The sequence below is a fragment of the Drosophila nasuta genome, chromosome 2L (genome assembly GCF_023558535.2).
Source record: "Drosophila nasuta strain 15112-1781.00 chromosome 2L, ASM2355853v1, whole genome shotgun sequence".
Lineage (NCBI taxonomy): Eukaryota > Metazoa > Arthropoda > Insecta > Diptera > Drosophilidae > Drosophila > Drosophila nasuta.
The window spans coordinates 8339602-8356105 of NC_083455.1; the positions used below are offsets into that span (position 1 = coordinate 8339602).

Below are 16504 nucleotides of genomic sequence, written 5' to 3' on the forward strand. Positions count from 1 at the left end.
TTAACAGCAATGCTCAATTGAGCTGAGCAGACGATGGTTTCGTTAAGTGAGTGTTGCTCACAGTTCATCGCCATACAGCGCCTATGTGTGCATCAATCGATAACAGTACACTTTCGGTATACATATTTAACGGTAATGAACGTCTGCTAGCTTTTTTTTTTAATAAAAACTGCACAATAAAAACACAGATATTGAAAATAAAAATAATTTTAATTCGCTTAGCCGTTTTCATACATATTTTTGAATTTTCTTGCTCAGTAGTAAAACAGTGCTACCAGGCAGAGTACTTTTGTGCAACATGACAATATATTTGTATATTTAACAGCTGGTCACACTGCAGTTCATTACAAATGTTATGGTATTGGTTGGACCACCACCATTAATCGGTCGCCTATCGGTTCTCATGCGTTGAAAAATAAAGTAAACGAGTGCTACATAAAGTGATTTAAACAATGCCTAATTTGTGCAACAAAAATGTTGTGCATTAGGCGTGCATAAAGTGCAAACAAATGTCGTGCGTGCTTAGTGATTTGAATTGCTCTTTTTGCAAGTTTGTGGTGTACAATAAGTTTTAAAGAGAGAGCTACACATATTTTTTTCAACACAGCAGACGCATGAAAAATGGCGGCGTCTTCAGCCTCGGCTGAATGTAAAGAAGAATGTAAAGATAAAGATGACGATGCATTAACTACAACGCTGCACACATGTGCTAATGATCCAGATTTTGCAGTAATATGTGCGTTTATGCAAAAATTCGCTAAAGATTTGGGCTTGGCATTGCCAAATTTTAAGCAATTGCAGGAGTGGTTGACAAACAACGACGAAGGTACGTGCGTGTGTGTGTGAGTAGCTTGTGTATGTGTATATGTGCGTGCATACAAATCTATGCAACTTTGACCAAGAGAGAGCGAGAGAGCAAGCGAAACGAAAAGAGCGTTCGCTTGTTTGTTTGTATTATTGTTTGGTATGGAGTAAAGCGGAGACCGTAAAAAAATGTTGAAAGAAAAACAAAACACAACACAACATTTCGATAACATACAATTCATTTTTTTTACAGTGCCCGAACTTAGAGACCTGCACATTAAACTGTTGCGCAAGACACGCAAAACAGTTCATGAGAAAAGCTGGGAATCTGCGGTAAGCAAATTCTGTTTCGGATATTCTCTGCAGGATGCCTGGGAAATTGAACGCTTTGGTTATCGCAACTCTAGCTTAAAAGTCAAGCTTCGCGTTCTACGGGTGAGTAACATAAATCAATGTTAGTGCAATCAAACCTATTAACTTTTTTGGCCATCGTTTAGGAGTTGCTCGAGAGCCAGTTTGAACGTAATGCGAAATTTCGCGCTCATATTCTCACCGTCAATGCGGCTTCATTACGTGCGCAGCCAATTGGTCGCGATCGTTTGGGACATTCCTATTGGTTGACTCAGGATGGCGATTGCAATTTGCGTATTTATCAGGAGCACTTGGATGAGGAAATCTGGCAGGTGGTGGCCACAAATCGCGATGAATTCGTCAATCTAATTGCCCGCCTGCGTGGTAATGAAGTTGTGCTGCCATCTAAGGACATTGGCGAGGCAGATGAGGATACTACAAGTAGCAGTAGCGGCAGTAGTAATGCGGCCCAGCCACCGCCAAATGAGGAGCAGAAGGTGCAGCAGCAGCAGGTTGAAGATGACAATTCGCATGAAGCTAAGGTGCCCAACCTAAAAATCAAGCTGCGAACGCCTGAACAGCAACAAGAGGAGCCGGAAGCCAAGCAAAAGAAGGTTAAGGTGAGTATATTGCATTTTAGTATTATGCATTTGCTTTAGTAAATCTGTTTTGCAGCCACTTCTCATTACACAAGCCAAACTCGGAGGATCGCCAGCGCCTGCCAAAAAGCGACCGCTGGAGGATGTGGACAGTAGTTCCACAGCGGAGGAGGAGGAGCAAAAGAAACAGCGTCCCACATTGCTGGACACGAAGCGCATCAAGAAACCCAGTCGGTATGAGAGCACCAAGTCAGAGGATGATAATGAGGCGGACTCGGAAGATTCAGAGTTAGATGAAGGCGAGGAGGAGGAGGAATCACTTGACGGCGAGGAGGAGTCCCTTGACAGTGCGGCGGCTGACGAAGATGAGAACGAGCAAAACGACGAGGATGACGACGATGATGACGAAGTGGGCGAAGCTATTGAAGAACCTACGCTCATTGTACGTGGTCAGGGTGCGGGTCGAGACAACAAAGCAGCTCCAGAGCATGAAGAATTTCTCGTTGGATATGGAGATGAGGAAGATGGAGATGCTGCAGTAAGCGAAGCGGTCGAGGAGCCTTTACTTCTTGTATTTGGTGAAGGCAACGGCTTCGATTGCCTTGTTGGCAATGGCAAGAACGAAACGGATGGTGAGCAAGCCACATCGAAGCCAGAGCCAAAGGCAACGTTCTTTTTCGGTGAGCCAGGCTGCCTTAAGCTCAGTCCTATTAAACAGACACCAAAGCCGGAAACGAAACGCAGCATCTTCGACAGTATTGACGAATCTGGTGCGGAGCCTGAAAAAACCAATGGCGAGAGTCTAAAGCCAAATGAAGCAGCTGCAGAGACAAAGGAGGAGGAAAAGGAGACGCCATTTGCAAATGGGAACGAAGTAGCAGAGACGACAGCCAACAACTCGACAGTATGTGTTAAAAATGAGGAAACTGCGACTGCACTTGAAGAAAAAGCTCCAGAATCAAAGGAGATTGATAAAACAGATGAACCAAGCAAGGAATACAACTGTCAAACAAAAGAAATCTCAAATGAACAAAAAGAAAAGCAGGAAAACAGCGAAGCCATAGAGAAGGACGGCGCACCGGAAATATACAAAGTGAAGGTGATAGAAACAAGTGAAAAAAGCGTTCAAAACAGCGATGAATCCGAACGAAATGAGAAAACAGAAGACACAGAAACATCTAAACCGGTTGAAGCAATTTTGGACAAAGAGGAAAAAGTCCTGAATGAAAGCAAAAATCAAGTAGTACAAGCAATAAGCAAAGAAGAGTTAGAGAAATCCGTTGAGGAATCAGGGGAAAGCAGCGCAACGATGGCAACAACTGAATTAAGCTCAAAACCCGATATTCAACCGTTGATTACTGCTGAGAAAACAGTTGAAAACGTTGTTCAAGCAGTTGATATTAAAAACACAAGTCTTCCAACTATCAAATCGATGGCAAAAGGCGAATCAGTTGCGAATGACATTGAAAAATTTAAGCAAATTGAAAGCTCTGTGGTTCACAAAGAAGAAACGATTAAAACCGTTGAGGCAATACCTACAAACATCGCTGAATCAGTTGAAACGAGTATAGCAAAGTTAACCGATCCAGTACAAGACGACTTGCCGAGCACCTCAAAAAACACAGCCCCAAGACGCAAATCGGAGACTCCCAACGAAAAACAAACTGAAACCATAAATGAATCAAAACAATCGGATGAAGTCAAGCCCGAGACTTTAGTGTCAAGCGTCGTTTCCAAATCACACCAAACACCTGAAAGTGATACACAAAAAGCAAATCGTAAACGCCGTCTAACCGATTTCGCAACACCAAATCCGCGACATTCCACCTCTGAAAGCGAAATCGATGTGTATGCCGAACCCCTGCCGGAGGAAGAACAGGCGGCTGGCCAACAGCTAGTGGAGGACGATGACGACGACTTGGACGTGGGTGGAAAGCGGATTAAGATGCGACCAAAGATTACCAACGTGGAGGCGCGTCGCAAGGTTGAAGCACAGAAAACGCAGATCGAGGAGACGACTTCTTCAAGCGGTGAAGAAGATGCACGCAGTCGTCGCAAAATTATTGCGCCCAAACGGCATTTGGAGAAGTCCAATCCGGTGAAGACGAAGCCAACGCTGGCAGAAATAATTGAGAAGAAGCTGAAAAAGACGCCTGAGAAGACAACAGACCCATTGCCTGCGTCAACGATACCGCAACAAGCCAATGAAGCCACACCTCCGCCACTAGCTGCAGCTGCATCAGAAAAGATTGAAGCTGTGCCCTTTACACCGCCGAAGAAGTCACCCGTTACAAAGCCCCTCAAGAAAAATCTGCTCACCCAAATACGTCAGGAGGAGAGTGACGAAGAGGCAACACCTCGTAAGCGCACAAATAGTGAAACAGTTGTGGCATCGTTGCCCGCTCCTCAACCGCTTGAGGTTTCACAACAACGAAAGCGTCGCAGCAGCGAGGAAGCCAAGGAGTCCAAGGAACCAAGCGCCAGTGAGGAGCCGCCTGCAGTCAGCGAGAAATTGAAGCGCAATAATGAGCAGCAGTTTGAGGAGCAGCAGCTGGAGAAGGAAGTTGCTCCAATTGAGCAGGAAACGCCGCCAATCAAAAAGGAATCTTCACCAGTCAAGCAGGATACGCTGCCAGCCAAAAAAGAGGCAACAGAACGCGCCAAGTCAGCGACGCCGCCGCCAGTTAAATTGGAGGAATCAAAGCCAGTCAAAGAGCAGACGCCACCACCAGCTAAGGAGGAAACTCCGCCGCCTGCTGAGGGTCAGGGACGACGCTCTGGTCGTCGTGGAGGTGCTGCTGTAGTTCACACAGAGTTGCCGCAACCGAAGCGTACCAGAGGTGGCCCAAAAGAAAAAGTCAGCGCGGAGAGCAAGCCAGATATTAAGGAAGATCCGCTGAAAATCGAGGAGCAGTCAGAGGATGATGAGCAGGAGGAAGAAGAGGAGGAGCAACCGCTTAAAGCAGCCAAGCCTGCAGCTAAAGCCAAGATACCAGTCAAAGAGGAAGCAAAACAGGATCCAGTCGAACAACCAAAGACTTTAGAAGCCAAGGATGAGCCGACAAAGGCAAAGCCAACGACTCCAGCAGCCACAACGCCTGGAGTTGGGCGTGGTCGGGGTCCGCGAAAGAAGCGCGAAGTGGACACCACCAATATCATTGATACCAACGACTCGGAGACACCTGTGCGACAATCGCGACGCATTGCACAACAAAAGATCAAAGAGGAGGCGGAGCGACGCAAGTTGGAGGAGGTGGCACTGCGCACAATGAAACAGCAGCTCAAGAATAAGAAGAAAGCCGAAAAGGAGTCAGATCCCACAGTGCTAGAGCCTTCAGGTGAATCGGAGTCCGCTGAATCGGCCAGCGAAGCGGAGGAGACAAAGAAAAAGATTAAAAAGAAGTGTCCTGGCAAGGATGGTGGTTGGTCATCAGATTCCGAGGAGCAAGTCGAGAGTGAGGAGGAGGAGGAAGAGCCACCGCATTATGAAACAGATCCTGGCTCACCGCTCTTCAAATCCGATCACGAATTCTCACCCGAATCGGAGCTGGAGGACGACTCGCAGGTGGTGCCCATGAAACGTGCTCGCACATTGCGTAAAGAGAATGCCGACGATGCAGAGGATTTCGCTGCTGCAGCGGAAGCCGATGAATCGTGCCAGAAGTGTGGCAAATCCGATCACCCCGAGTGGATATTGCTCTGCGATACGCCGAACTGCAACAAAGGTTATCACTGCTCCTGCCTAAGTCCTGTGCTCTTCTACATACCCGAGGGCGACTGGCATTGTCCGCCGTGTCAGCAGGAGCAACTGATTGCCGCTCTGGAGCAGAAGCTGCAACAGTTCGATGATCTCTTTGCACGCAAGCAGCAGGAGAAACGCTTAGCCGAGGAAGCCGAGGTTAGCAAACAGCATTTATTTTATATTTTCTGTTGGATAAAGTGTTTCTGCTTTTAAATTGATTACCGATTACGAGATAATAAACTGATTATCTTGATTCTCTTTAAAGACGTTTTGTTAAAATCTGTTGCAATATTTTCTTGATGGGTTCATTCAAGATAAATTATTTTTTGTCATTTTATGGAAATTCTAAAACAAAACTTAATTCAAAAACAAAATCGCTACCAAATTATAGATTTATAATTTAAAAAGGATTTTGAGAAACTTGTGAAACATAATGTTATTCTAAAACAGATCTCAAAAAAAGAAATTACCTTTTTTTATTGCTAGCTAAATCAAAAACATAATTTTTTAAAAATTTCTCTTATTAATCATATCAGTTTTTAAAAGAGAAATGCAATAATATCTATACTTAAATTATATGTGGTTAGTAAATATGTTACATATGAATTCCTGTACCAAAATACTTTTTATTTCCTTTGCAGCGCGAGGCAGTTGCAGCCGCAGCAGCGCGAACCGCTAGCGAGCTGGAAGAACGATCGAATCAGCATGCCCGCAAAAAGAATGACGATGATGAAGATGATGATGAGGATGATGATGACGACGATGACGATGACGATGCTTCCAGCAAGGGGAATAAGCGCAGCAAAGCAGACAAAACCAAACGAAGACGAGGCGATGGACGTAGCAACAGAAAAGCAGCGAAACGAGGCACGAGACGTCGACGGGGCGGCAAGGATGATGAGTCGGATAGTGGCAGCAGTGGTACAAAAAGTGGTAAGCAGTCGGGCGGAGCTGGCGCACGATCTGGCAGCTCTAGCAGCAGTGGCACAAGCAGCAGCAGCTACTCGGATTCGGACGATGAACCCATCTACAAGCTGCGCAAACGAAGACAGATCAACGTGAGCTATCGTCTGAATGAGTACGATGATCTGATCAATTCCGCGCTCAAGAAGGAAATGGATGAGGTGGCAGGAGCTGGAAATCTGGGTAGAGGCAAGGACATTAGTACAATCATTGAAGCTGACAAGGAGAAGACGCGTCGCGATGAAGGTGATCCGCCTGACGAGGAGGAGAATGATAAGTCTGAAGTGCAGAAAAAGAGTAAGGCTGCAAAATTGCCGCGAGATTCAGACGAGAAGTCCAGCAATGATGACGACGACAGCGATGACGATGAAGATGAGCAGCCTCTTAAAGCAGCAAAGAAATCAAAGATCAAAGCGGCGCCGCCGGCCAAAAAGAAGGCACGCAAATTGACCACACTTGACGTCAGCTCTGAGGAGGATCACGGCAGTGATGAGGACTTCAAGACATCCAGTTTCTCCGACGATGACAGCTCGCAATCTGCCTCAGATGACTCTGATTCCAGTCTAGAAGTCTATCGTCGTCCCGGACGTGGCAAAAAACAGCGCAAAGCAGCGAGGCGTGCGGCACGTGAGCGTCGCAAGGATCGCAAGTTTGTGGTGGAGGAGAGCGATGAGAGTGAGGAGGAGCAGCAGCAACGCTCCAAGGCAAGCAAGTCGAAAAAGAAGAAGAAGGAGGATTCCGACTACACGGAAACCGAGACCGATGACGACGACAACGGCTCTGAGCTAAGCGAGAACATGGACAGCGCCGATCTGTGCGATGACACGACCAGTGAGAGTGAGGATGGCGCTTGGCAGCCATCAAAGCGCAAGAAGGCGGCCGCTAAAAAGGCATCGGCGGCTATCGCACGCAAATCCCCCAAGCTGAAGAAGCCGGTGACCAAGAAGCCCAAGCAACTGGAGTATTCGGACGACGATATCAGCGAGAGCGAGGAGGAAGATGAGGAGGACGACGAAGATGAGCAAATTGGTGCCAATGGAGTGCCCATATCCGGCAAAGGATCCGGCAAACAGCCGCGCTCACAGCCACTGAAGAAGACGACTACAACGACATCGTCGGCGCAGGCGCAGTCGTCTGGCAAGGGCAAGGGCAAAGGCAAGTCGAGCTCTGGCGGGGGCACCAAGAAGAAGAAGAAGCCTGCCTCCTCTGATGATGGTGGTGCTGGCGGTGGCGGCGGCTCTGATGAGCGGACGAGAACACGTGGCCGGCGCTACGCTTACATCGAGGACTTTGACGACGACAGCTCCGATGGTGGCATTAAGCCAGGCGTACATCGTCCAGATACGCCGCCCGAAGAGCGTCAGAAGTTCATCCAAAAGCAAGAGGAGATTAAGCGCATGCTGGCAGAGAAGAATGCCGAGGGCGCGAAGTTGGCGGCGACACCACGTCTCACGCCCATCAAGGGGGCACCGGGTGCAGCTGGAGCAGGAGCGGAAAAACGCACGCCCAGCAAGACAGGGGCAGCAGGTGGAGGAGATTCGTTGTCAACGGTTCCTTTGTCCGTGATACGTCAAGCCAAAGTGCTGGATATTGATTATTTGCAGCGCAAGGGCGAGGCTATCGATGATCTCGACGATGTAGATGAATCGGAGCTGGACGAATTGCCCGACGATTTACCCGAGGACATGGAGGATGCCATTGCCCGCATGGTCGAGGAAGAGGAGCAATTCACAGCGGCAGCGGCGGCTCGTGAGCTGCCCGCTCCGGATGAAGTGTTGCGTACAACGCCTGTCAAATCCAAGCCACCCAAACAGCTGCCCGCGGCGCCGGAGCAGTTGCCTAGTGCGTCGGGTCTGCAGGAACCGATGCGCAAACGTCTGCCTATGCCCACAATGCATCCGCCACTGTTGCGCCATCAGTTCCCCGGCCATGGTCCAGCCGGAGCACTGCCAGCTTCGCTGTTACCTCCGCCGCCGGGCCAACAACAACATGGTCCACCGCCAAGCATGCATCCCATGCTGCAGCGTCACCTGGCGCCGCCTCCTCCGGCAATGCAGCTACTGCAGAACGCGCTCTCTGCCCCTCTTGGTCAGCCATTGAGCCGTGCCAACTATGCGGCGCCACCACCTCAGCAACAGCCGCTCCCGGCTATGCAGCGCATGCCTTTGGGCATGGCGATGCCAGTGGCAGCAGCTCATCTCATGCAGGCAGCCGCTGCAGCTGCGGCAGTGCGACCGCCACCACCGCAAGCCGATACAAAGCCGCGTGGACGTCGAAAAAAGGTCACACCACTGCGGGATCAGCTGCAAAAGCAACAGACTGCTGCTGCCGTTACCGCAGCTACCTCCAGTGTGAGCAGCGACAAGCCCACGACGCCAGGCAAGACACCGCCTGCTCAGCTCTTTAAGCCTCACGAGGATGCACCAGTTGTCGTCTCCCAGCCCTCTGTCATTACTCGCATGCCGATGCCCTCGCTATTGCCGCCCGCACATGCTCGTGGTCCGCCACAGCCACCTGGCGGTGGCATGTACCCGAGCAGTGCGGAACTGGCGCGTTTCTATGGCCAGCCGTTGCCGCCGAGCTCAGCACTGAGACCCACCTATGGAGCACCGCCTCCACTGCGTGGTGCACCTCCCACTTCGACGGCGGGGGGAGCACCTGGTGGAAGTGCGCCTAATTCACGAGCGCCGCCCTATCTGCATGGCCCCGAGCATCACGGTGGACCGCCACCGCCCGGCGCCTTGGCTGGCGTCTATGGCGCTGGACCGCCACCAGCTCGTCATGCCTCATCGCATCTAAATCCCTACAGGTGAGTGGAACCGTTTATATATCCATTTGCTTTTGTATTTTACCTTGCATTATGTAGTAACAAACTAACTTAATGTTTATTTTATTTATATACAGAGCGCCTCCCATTTATGGCAATCCCAACTATCCGCCGCGTGTTGGACCCCCAGGTGCTCCTAATATGCGACCTGGAGCCGTGGACTATGCAGCGGGAGCACGTAAGTAGTCACTTGGTATCAGCCATATCAACTTGCTTTAACTCTTGTTCTCTTAATTTAGGCGGTTATCCACCATATGGCTACTATCCACCTCCACTGACCACACCTCCAGCGCATGCATCGGCGCCAAGCTCAGTGATTGTCAGTGCACCGCCGCCGCCAACATCATCTTCAGTGGCGCCTACAAATCATTCTGTATCCGTATTAACACGCGGCAAATCGCCAGCCCCGCCCGCGCCTGTTTCTGCTCCAGCGTCGGTTGCATCAGCAGCACCTGTGGTCAACGTGGTGCCATCAGCAGCACCACCGCCAACAGCAACACCAGCAGCTCCTCCAGCAGTGCCGTTGCCGCCAACGGCATTGCCCAAATCATCCGTGATAACGAGTAAAAAATTAATAACGTTGGAAGCATACTCCAATACGAAATCGCCGCTAGCTGTTGTGGGTGATTCAACAGCAGATTCGCCAGCGGCCATTGCCGAAGAGGATTCCAGTTCGGCGCATGGCAACAGCAGCAATGCGACTGCAGGGAACAGTGTGGGAGGGGGCGTCGGTGAGTTCAGCGGCTTGGTGAGCTACTTTAGCTCGCAGCAGGATGATTATGACACATAACAAACGCCGCCGAGAGCCGCCAGCTTGTATATAATGTAGTTGACTATATATAGGAATGTACTGTATATGTGTAGAGTAAACCGAATCTTGTCTTTTGACGACGAGGGGTCCTGGCTATCCCCTCGCTTCAGGCCACTTATTGCAAATTACAGTCCACAACCACACACACACACACACAACCCAACACACCACAATCATGATTGCAATGGAAAAGTGCATATAGAACAGATCCCTTTATGTGGGTCTAGGCAATGATGTCAAACCTAATTTAAATGTTCTAAATGAATATATTTAATTTATTTTAAGTTTAGGCTTTTATTTTCGTGAATGTATTCTCTATGTGCTCCTAGAGTCGCTTCTACAGCAACTGCAACAATTTAAGTATTTTAGTTTAATTGTATGTTAAGTGTAAAGTTTCAATCTTCCCTCGATATGCTCGCATATCAAAACTATCGAGCGCGCGATATCAATTAGGAAGCATTGCTACAATAATGATAATAATTTATACACAATCACACACTCACACTACCCTATAAAATATACATAGAAAACTAACGTAAACTATACAAAAATTAAGATAATTAATTGACAATGCATATTATAACGAGTTATTGCAACTATAAATATAACATGATATGGAATTAATGACGTATACTAAATACAAATTGAAATTAAAAGAGAATCAAATCATCAAAACTATTTAATATTAGTTGAATAAAAAACAAAACAAATACAAATTCGAGTTTTCATTTCAAACAATCAATTCTGTTAAGTCAATGCAACTTGAATTGACAACGTCTCTATAATCAATGGATTAATTAATAATTAAATCGCATAAATTTTTATTTGCTGCCAGAGTGTCATCTGCACGAAATTCGACCTTTGGGTGTTTCTCATCGGCTTTCGCTGCAAATCTCTTGCATATGCATAATGTGTTCGAAAATTGATAAGCAAACATTAATGTGGCGAGCGTGTGTTAACTAAATAACTAACTGTATGCAACATTTTGATATTTGCATAAGCTACAATGACTTTTGGCCAAGCAGCTTTCAACTTGGCCCGAATATATATGTATGTATGTGCGTGCAAATAAAATTGCCTTTTGATCTATTGAATGCACAGGTTAAGATATGCGAAATCATTTTATCTGGTCACAAATCAGTGAAACTTTGCGCCACAATCGAATTGTTATCAAATAGATGCTTTCAACATCTTATTCCTTTCCGCTGATAATAATTTTTTCACTTGTACCCAATATCTATAATTATCAATCCGTTATTTATTTAAGTTTAAAATTATTTTTAGTATTTTCTATTTACTTCGTCTACAAATTATTGCATTAATTCGTTTTAATTGAAAGATTATTTTTAAATTTAATGCAACTTATAAAGCTCTGAATACTATAAAATGTTTGAATGAAACTATTTTAAAGCTCGAAGATCAAGACATTAATTTTAATCGAAATTTACGACTAATGGAAGCGTAAATGTACGACAAAATTACTTACTAAACTTTTGTTTAAAAAACTATAAAAACTAAAAAGTTATCCTTAGCTTTATTAAGAAGCTAAATATGCGACATCTTTCATCAGAAAATGTATTAAAATTAATAGATTCGTAGTAAAATTGCAAATTGATCTTTGTTGTCTTCTCTGCTGAGCAGCTGATCACAGTGTCATTAATTTGCAGCATTGCTTTAACCAAGTTTCATTGTTATTATATTTCTTTTGATAATCCCCATTTGCGAATTGGTAAAAGCAGCCAGGGATTTACATAATTTTATGGCCATATATATGGCACTCGATTTTTATAGTATTTCAATATTGCCATTCCCCACATTTAAATATATATATACATATATATTTTCATATATGTATACATATGGCCGTTGGTATCACGCAATGTGCATTATTAACGATGTTTTTTTAGTTTTGTAATTAAGAGACTTTTGTGTATTTACTAATTTAATTTTTTTATTTTTATATAAATTTATTAGCTAAAAATCTCAACAGAAACTTTGCATAATATCAACAAATAATCAACAACAAAGGGACAAAGGCCGTTTATTAATTTAACAAACGGCGTTGTCCCCGATGAGTGGATGGAGTGATGGCCACTTAGAAACGGAAACGCTTGGCTGGCACGTTGTACTCGTATCCGCTGGACTCAACAGCTGGAGCAGAGTAGCTGTGACCGGAAGGTGCCGAGAAGATAGGAGCAGCTGGCGCAGGTGCTGGAACTGAGTAGATGGGAGCGGGAGCGGGAGCTGGAGCAGAGTAGACTGGAGCTGGTGCAGGAGCAGGAGCCGAGTAGACGGGAGCAGGAGCTGGGGCAGAGTAGACTGGAGCAGGAGCAGGGATGTCTTGCACAGGTGGCAGGTACTCTGGAGCTGGAGCAGGTGCGCTGTACTCAGGAGCAGGAGCGGGAGCTGAGAAGACGGGAGCGGGGGCAGGGGCCGAGTAGACTGGAGCTGGTGCGGGAGCAGGAGCCGAGTAGACGGGAGCAGGAGCTGGGGCAGAGTAGACTGGAGCAGGAGCAGGGATGTCTTGCACAGGTGGCAGGTACTCTGGAGCTGGGGCAGGTGCGCTGTACTCAGGAGCAGGAGCGGGGGCAGAGAAGACTGAAGCGGGGGCAGGGGCAGAGTAGACTGGCGCTGGAGCTGGAGCTGGAGCAGAGTAGACTGGAGCTGGTGCAGGAGCAGGGATGTCTTGCACAGGTGGCAGGTACTCGGGAGCTGGAGCAGGTGCGCTGTACTCAGGAGCTGGAGCAGGAGCAGAGTAAACTGGAGCTGGAGCAGGAGCAGAGTAGACTGGAGCTGGTGCGGGAGCAGGAGCAGAGTAAACTGGAGCTGGAGCTGGAGCAGAGTAGACTGGAGCTGGAGCGGGAATGTCCTGCACAGGGGGAAGGTACTCGGGCTGAGGAGCGGCAGCAGGAGCTGAGTAGATGGGAGCTGGTGCGGGAGCCGAGTAGATTGGAGCGGGAGCTGGAGCAGGGGCAGAGTAGGATGGTCCAGCTGCTGAGCGAATGTCAATGTCGAACGATGGGGTTGGCTTGTCGTAGTTGTAGCCGTTGCCACCTCCCAGATTCAGATGCGAGACATCAGCCGAAACAGCGGCAATTGCGCAAACAGCCAAAACGAAGAATTTCTGCAAACAGAAACAGAAAAAAGAGCAATGAGGAGTGGTGATTAAAAAAATCCGTGGAGCTGATGATCCGTGTGAGATTAGCGAGTAGTTAATTGGCAGGCCAATGCCAAAGGTAAACAACTGTAAGGTCATCTCGTCAGTACTCGAACATATGTATTTAGTGGCTTGATGGATGTGATGATACAAGCTCGAACAGAAGTGCGAATGCCGAATTTTGAGTGTGTTTTATTGTGTCGAGTGTTGCAGTTGTGCTCGTACTTGTTTCTTCTTTGTCGATAATGTTGTTGATATTGTTGCTTACCATTGTTGTTGATATTTGTTGTGGATGAGTTTAGTAAAGATTCGTTGGATTTGGATTGACCAAGTGCCTGACGCTGAATGATGACAACAAGCAGATGCGACAGCGTTTATATAGCTCCCCAGCAAAGCGTGACGCCGCATCGACTCGCTAAGGTTTCACATATGCTAACCTGGCCGGCTGATGGCCTGCGTTTGCTGCTCTCGATGTTGCGGTTGCGCATGGAGATTGAGATCTCTTCCTCTCATCTCTCATATGTTCCTTTCTCTTTCGCTCTTGCTCGCCCGCTGCAGACACGCTCTCTCGCTCTAATGCTTATCAACAGCGCCGCCAGTTGAAGGTTTTGCAATGTCAATAGGGCGCGCAGCGTCTTCAGCAGACGCAGCGAGCAATAACATAACTATTCCGGTAGCCAGCGACACGCCAACACATTAGCATATGCACACACTAACATTCACACACATCTAGACATCTCATCTTACACCTACATAAATCAAAAAGCAATTTAAGGGCCTAGAGAGTAAGGGCAAATGTCAAAGTTTGTTAGCCCACACTGCTCATGCATATTCATCTATGGCTAAAACGTTTATTGGCCTAGCAATTTGTTGTCTTAGCCACACAATGCTAATGGCCAAAACGCTGCTTGACCAACTCAAGGATAACCAATGTTTTATGTGTGCGTCTGCCATGTCAAATTCAGATTCAGACCCGGTCGGGCCGTGCCATCATTAATTTAATTTTCTGGCTGTTATGTAGACATCATGTTGATCTTTATTTTAATTGTTATTTGACTTATTTACAAGTTTCATTTTTCTTTATATTTCTTTTATATTTTTGGGATTTTTTTTTGCGACTTTTACCCAATCGTTGCATTAGTTGGCATTAATTTTTGTCTTTCTTTCCGTTTTTTTCCCCTCGTCTTATTTATTGGTTCGAACACCTTTTTCTTTTCTTTTTGGTTCAGTCTGGTTTTTGGGGAGCATTATACTACATACTTGTCGTCGTAGTATTGTTGCTGTGGAGGCGACCTTCAGACGGCCGACAAAACCTGATTAATTTGCTTGTATTTAAGGCGATGCCAATCAATGCATATTGGTTAATGTTTAATACATGCAATTTGGATGGCATGTTTCACTTAAAAACCTTAAGACATAAGTCTTAAACCAAATTCAATTCGAACATACAACAAAACACGCATTTGCTTAGCCTAGTTTAGTGCCCCTTGTCTTAATGCCTTGCTGACCTGGCCACGCATGGGGCGGCTCTATTGTAAATCCGTTTTAATTATGTCCGTCAATACGTCACATTCAAAGACACTGCCAGAGGGGCATTCACCAAAAAAAATATTCGCAAAACGCTCGTCTGGCTCGGCTACTCTGTAATTAACCAATTATACATAAGTCATAAGGGAAATACTACTGCTATAAATAAATGCATACATAACATAAGTCGAAAAACTCTGGCAACTTTGAGGTAGGTTTCGTCTCTGTCGTGTTAACGATCTACAGTTAATAAATATAACTGGTTTCATATGATTGACTGTTTCGAATCTGTCCATTCACTACGCTCAGAATTATCTAATAAATATATCTAAAAACAGACGCTACAAAATTCCCATAGTTAAACTATAAGCTTGCCCAATAAATATTTGGAGCACGAGATGCGGCAACATTAAAGCGAATTAATTGATTTTACCGATACTAATTAGTGTAGATTTCAAAGCTAAACAGCTATTATGTTTCTTTGAGTCAATGTAAAAAGCTTCATCGTCGTTTAATCTTGCATAAAGAGCTAACAATAAAAGCTCTCTGATTTTCAAACTGCGAAAGCTGCGCGCTCAGTTGTTCATCTTTAAAATATTAAACAGTGTGGCAACACTTTTCTTGGACTTTTTTTCTCTAGTCCGGCAACACTTTTGTAAGCGGGGCTTTCTTTAATTTAACTGTTTCGAAGTAGCTTACGGAGGGAGTTTTAATGGTTTATTTAAACTGCTGTAAGTTTCGAGCGTATTGTGAACACGTCGACTGACTTATTAGTTTTAATAAATGTGTAGTTAAATTTAAGTTCTTTTTTAGTGTAAATGTTTGTATTAGTTTTTAATATATTTTGTAAAATTTTTTTATTGTTTTATAGTTGTACATGAATTTATTCAATTTTAATCGTTTATAACTTTTAGGAGAGATACACTCTGAGAAAATCATATACATTTCTTTTTACTCGCTGTACAAATCAAATTACTATAGTACTATCATGTTCACCAGAATTTTGGGCCTTTACTACTATTCTTGACCACCAGCAAAAAAAGACAAGTATTGCCTATCTCAAAGGCGCGGAGCTTGAAATCTGCCTTAATTACCTAAATAAAAAGAGATGTAAATCAATGAAATTACTATGGGAATTAATTTACCCAATTGTTCAATTGATACGAATTTTAGTACATTTAAATATTTTAAATGCATATTTTAAAAACCAGTACCAATTTACAATTTGAATCCAGAGAAAAGAATGAATGAATTGGAATTTTCAATCATCGTCCTCACGACTGTCGTCTCCAGGAGCGAAAATTTCAGATAGTTCCAGAAATTGTGCTAAATGCTTGCCGAGGTATATCCCAAGAGATATCCCAGGTATTATAGTTATAGCTAGGCCCATTATAGTGTGCTTATCTGTAAATGGTTGAGGACCCAATCCCTCATGCCTTTCTCTTTTTGAACCGTTATACCACCGTCTTATGGACCAAGTCTGAGCACAATGACCAGCTAGGATTCTTCTCATTTATAATATTAGTCAATAGTTTCATCTTTTTGTTGATTTTTTACCATGATTTTGTATTGTTTATAGTTTAATTGAAAAAAAGTTACTGACGTAAATAGCAAAACTTTCTCCATACCCAAATGTTGTTTAAGCAACACGCACTCAATTCAAGAACTCATTGCGCATGTCTCTCTACCTAACGGTTCCGAGCGTCGAACCAGCTTTACATAC

The 16504-nt window shown here is 45.5% G+C and overlaps 3 protein-coding genes across 5 annotated transcripts; 1 reads left to right on the forward strand and 2 right to left on the reverse strand.

Moving 5' to 3' along the window:
• The first annotated feature begins 368 nt into the window (after window positions 1-368).
• LOC132795535 (uncharacterized) lies at window positions 369-10794 on the forward strand. Its single transcript, XM_060806351.1, has 7 exons — window positions 369-826; window positions 1058-1239; window positions 1302-1775; window positions 1831-5652; window positions 6138-9268; window positions 9364-9464; window positions 9526-10794. The coding sequence occupies exons 1-7, from the start codon at window positions 622-624 to the stop codon at window positions 10074-10076; spliced, it is 8466 nt and encodes a 2821-aa protein (XP_060662334.1). The 5' UTR covers window positions 369-621; the 3' UTR covers window positions 10077-10794.
• Window positions 10795-12088: 1294 nt separating this feature from the next.
• On the reverse strand, window positions 12089-13617 carry LOC132795624 (skin secretory protein xP2). Its single transcript, XM_060806466.1, has 2 exons — window positions 13523-13617; window positions 12089-13221 (listed from the first exon to the last, which is right to left on the reverse strand). Exons 1-2 carry the CDS (start codon window positions 13523-13525, stop codon window positions 12193-12195), a joined length of 1032 nt encoding a protein of 343 aa, XP_060662449.1. The 5' UTR covers window positions 13526-13617; the 3' UTR covers window positions 12089-12192.
• A 2026-nt stretch (window positions 13618-15643) lies between these two features.
• LOC132785752 (essential MCU regulator, mitochondrial) lies at window positions 15644-16405 on the reverse strand. Of its 3 annotated transcripts, none has more exons than XM_060792035.1 (2): window positions 15927-16405; window positions 15644-15866 (listed from the first exon to the last, which is right to left on the reverse strand). In XM_060792035.1, exon 1 carries the CDS (start codon window positions 16292-16294, stop codon window positions 16043-16045), a length of 252 nt encoding a protein of 83 aa, XP_060648018.1. In that variant the 5' UTR covers window positions 16295-16405; the 3' UTR covers window positions 15644-15866; window positions 15927-16042. The 3 variants fall into 3 exon arrangements, with proteins under 3 accessions (XP_060648018.1, XP_060648010.1, XP_060648003.1); XM_060792027.1 differs by having other exon boundaries at window positions 15646-15862; XM_060792020.1 differs by having other exon boundaries at window positions 15649-15875; window positions 15927-16404.
• Between the last annotated feature and the right edge of the window lie 99 nt (window positions 16406-16504).

Bases quoted from the DNA above. Each gene is read 5' to 3' on its own strand.
- LOC132785752 (XM_060792035.1), bottom strand. From the start codon at position 16,294: ATGAGAAGAATCCTAGCTGGTCATTGTGCTCAGACTTGGTCCATAAGA.
- LOC132795535 (XM_060806351.1), top strand. From the start codon at position 622: ATGGCGGCGTCTTCAGCCTCGGCTGAATGTAAAGAAGAATGTAAAGAT. The intron at 827-1,057 runs GTACGTGCGTGT...TTTTTTTTACAG, and splicing joins GTTGACAAACAACGACGAAG to TGCCCGAACTTAGAGACCTG. The intron at 5,653-6,137 runs GTTAGCAAACAG...TTTCCTTTGCAG, and splicing joins GCTTAGCCGAGGAAGCCGAG to CGCGAGGCAGTTGCAGCCGC.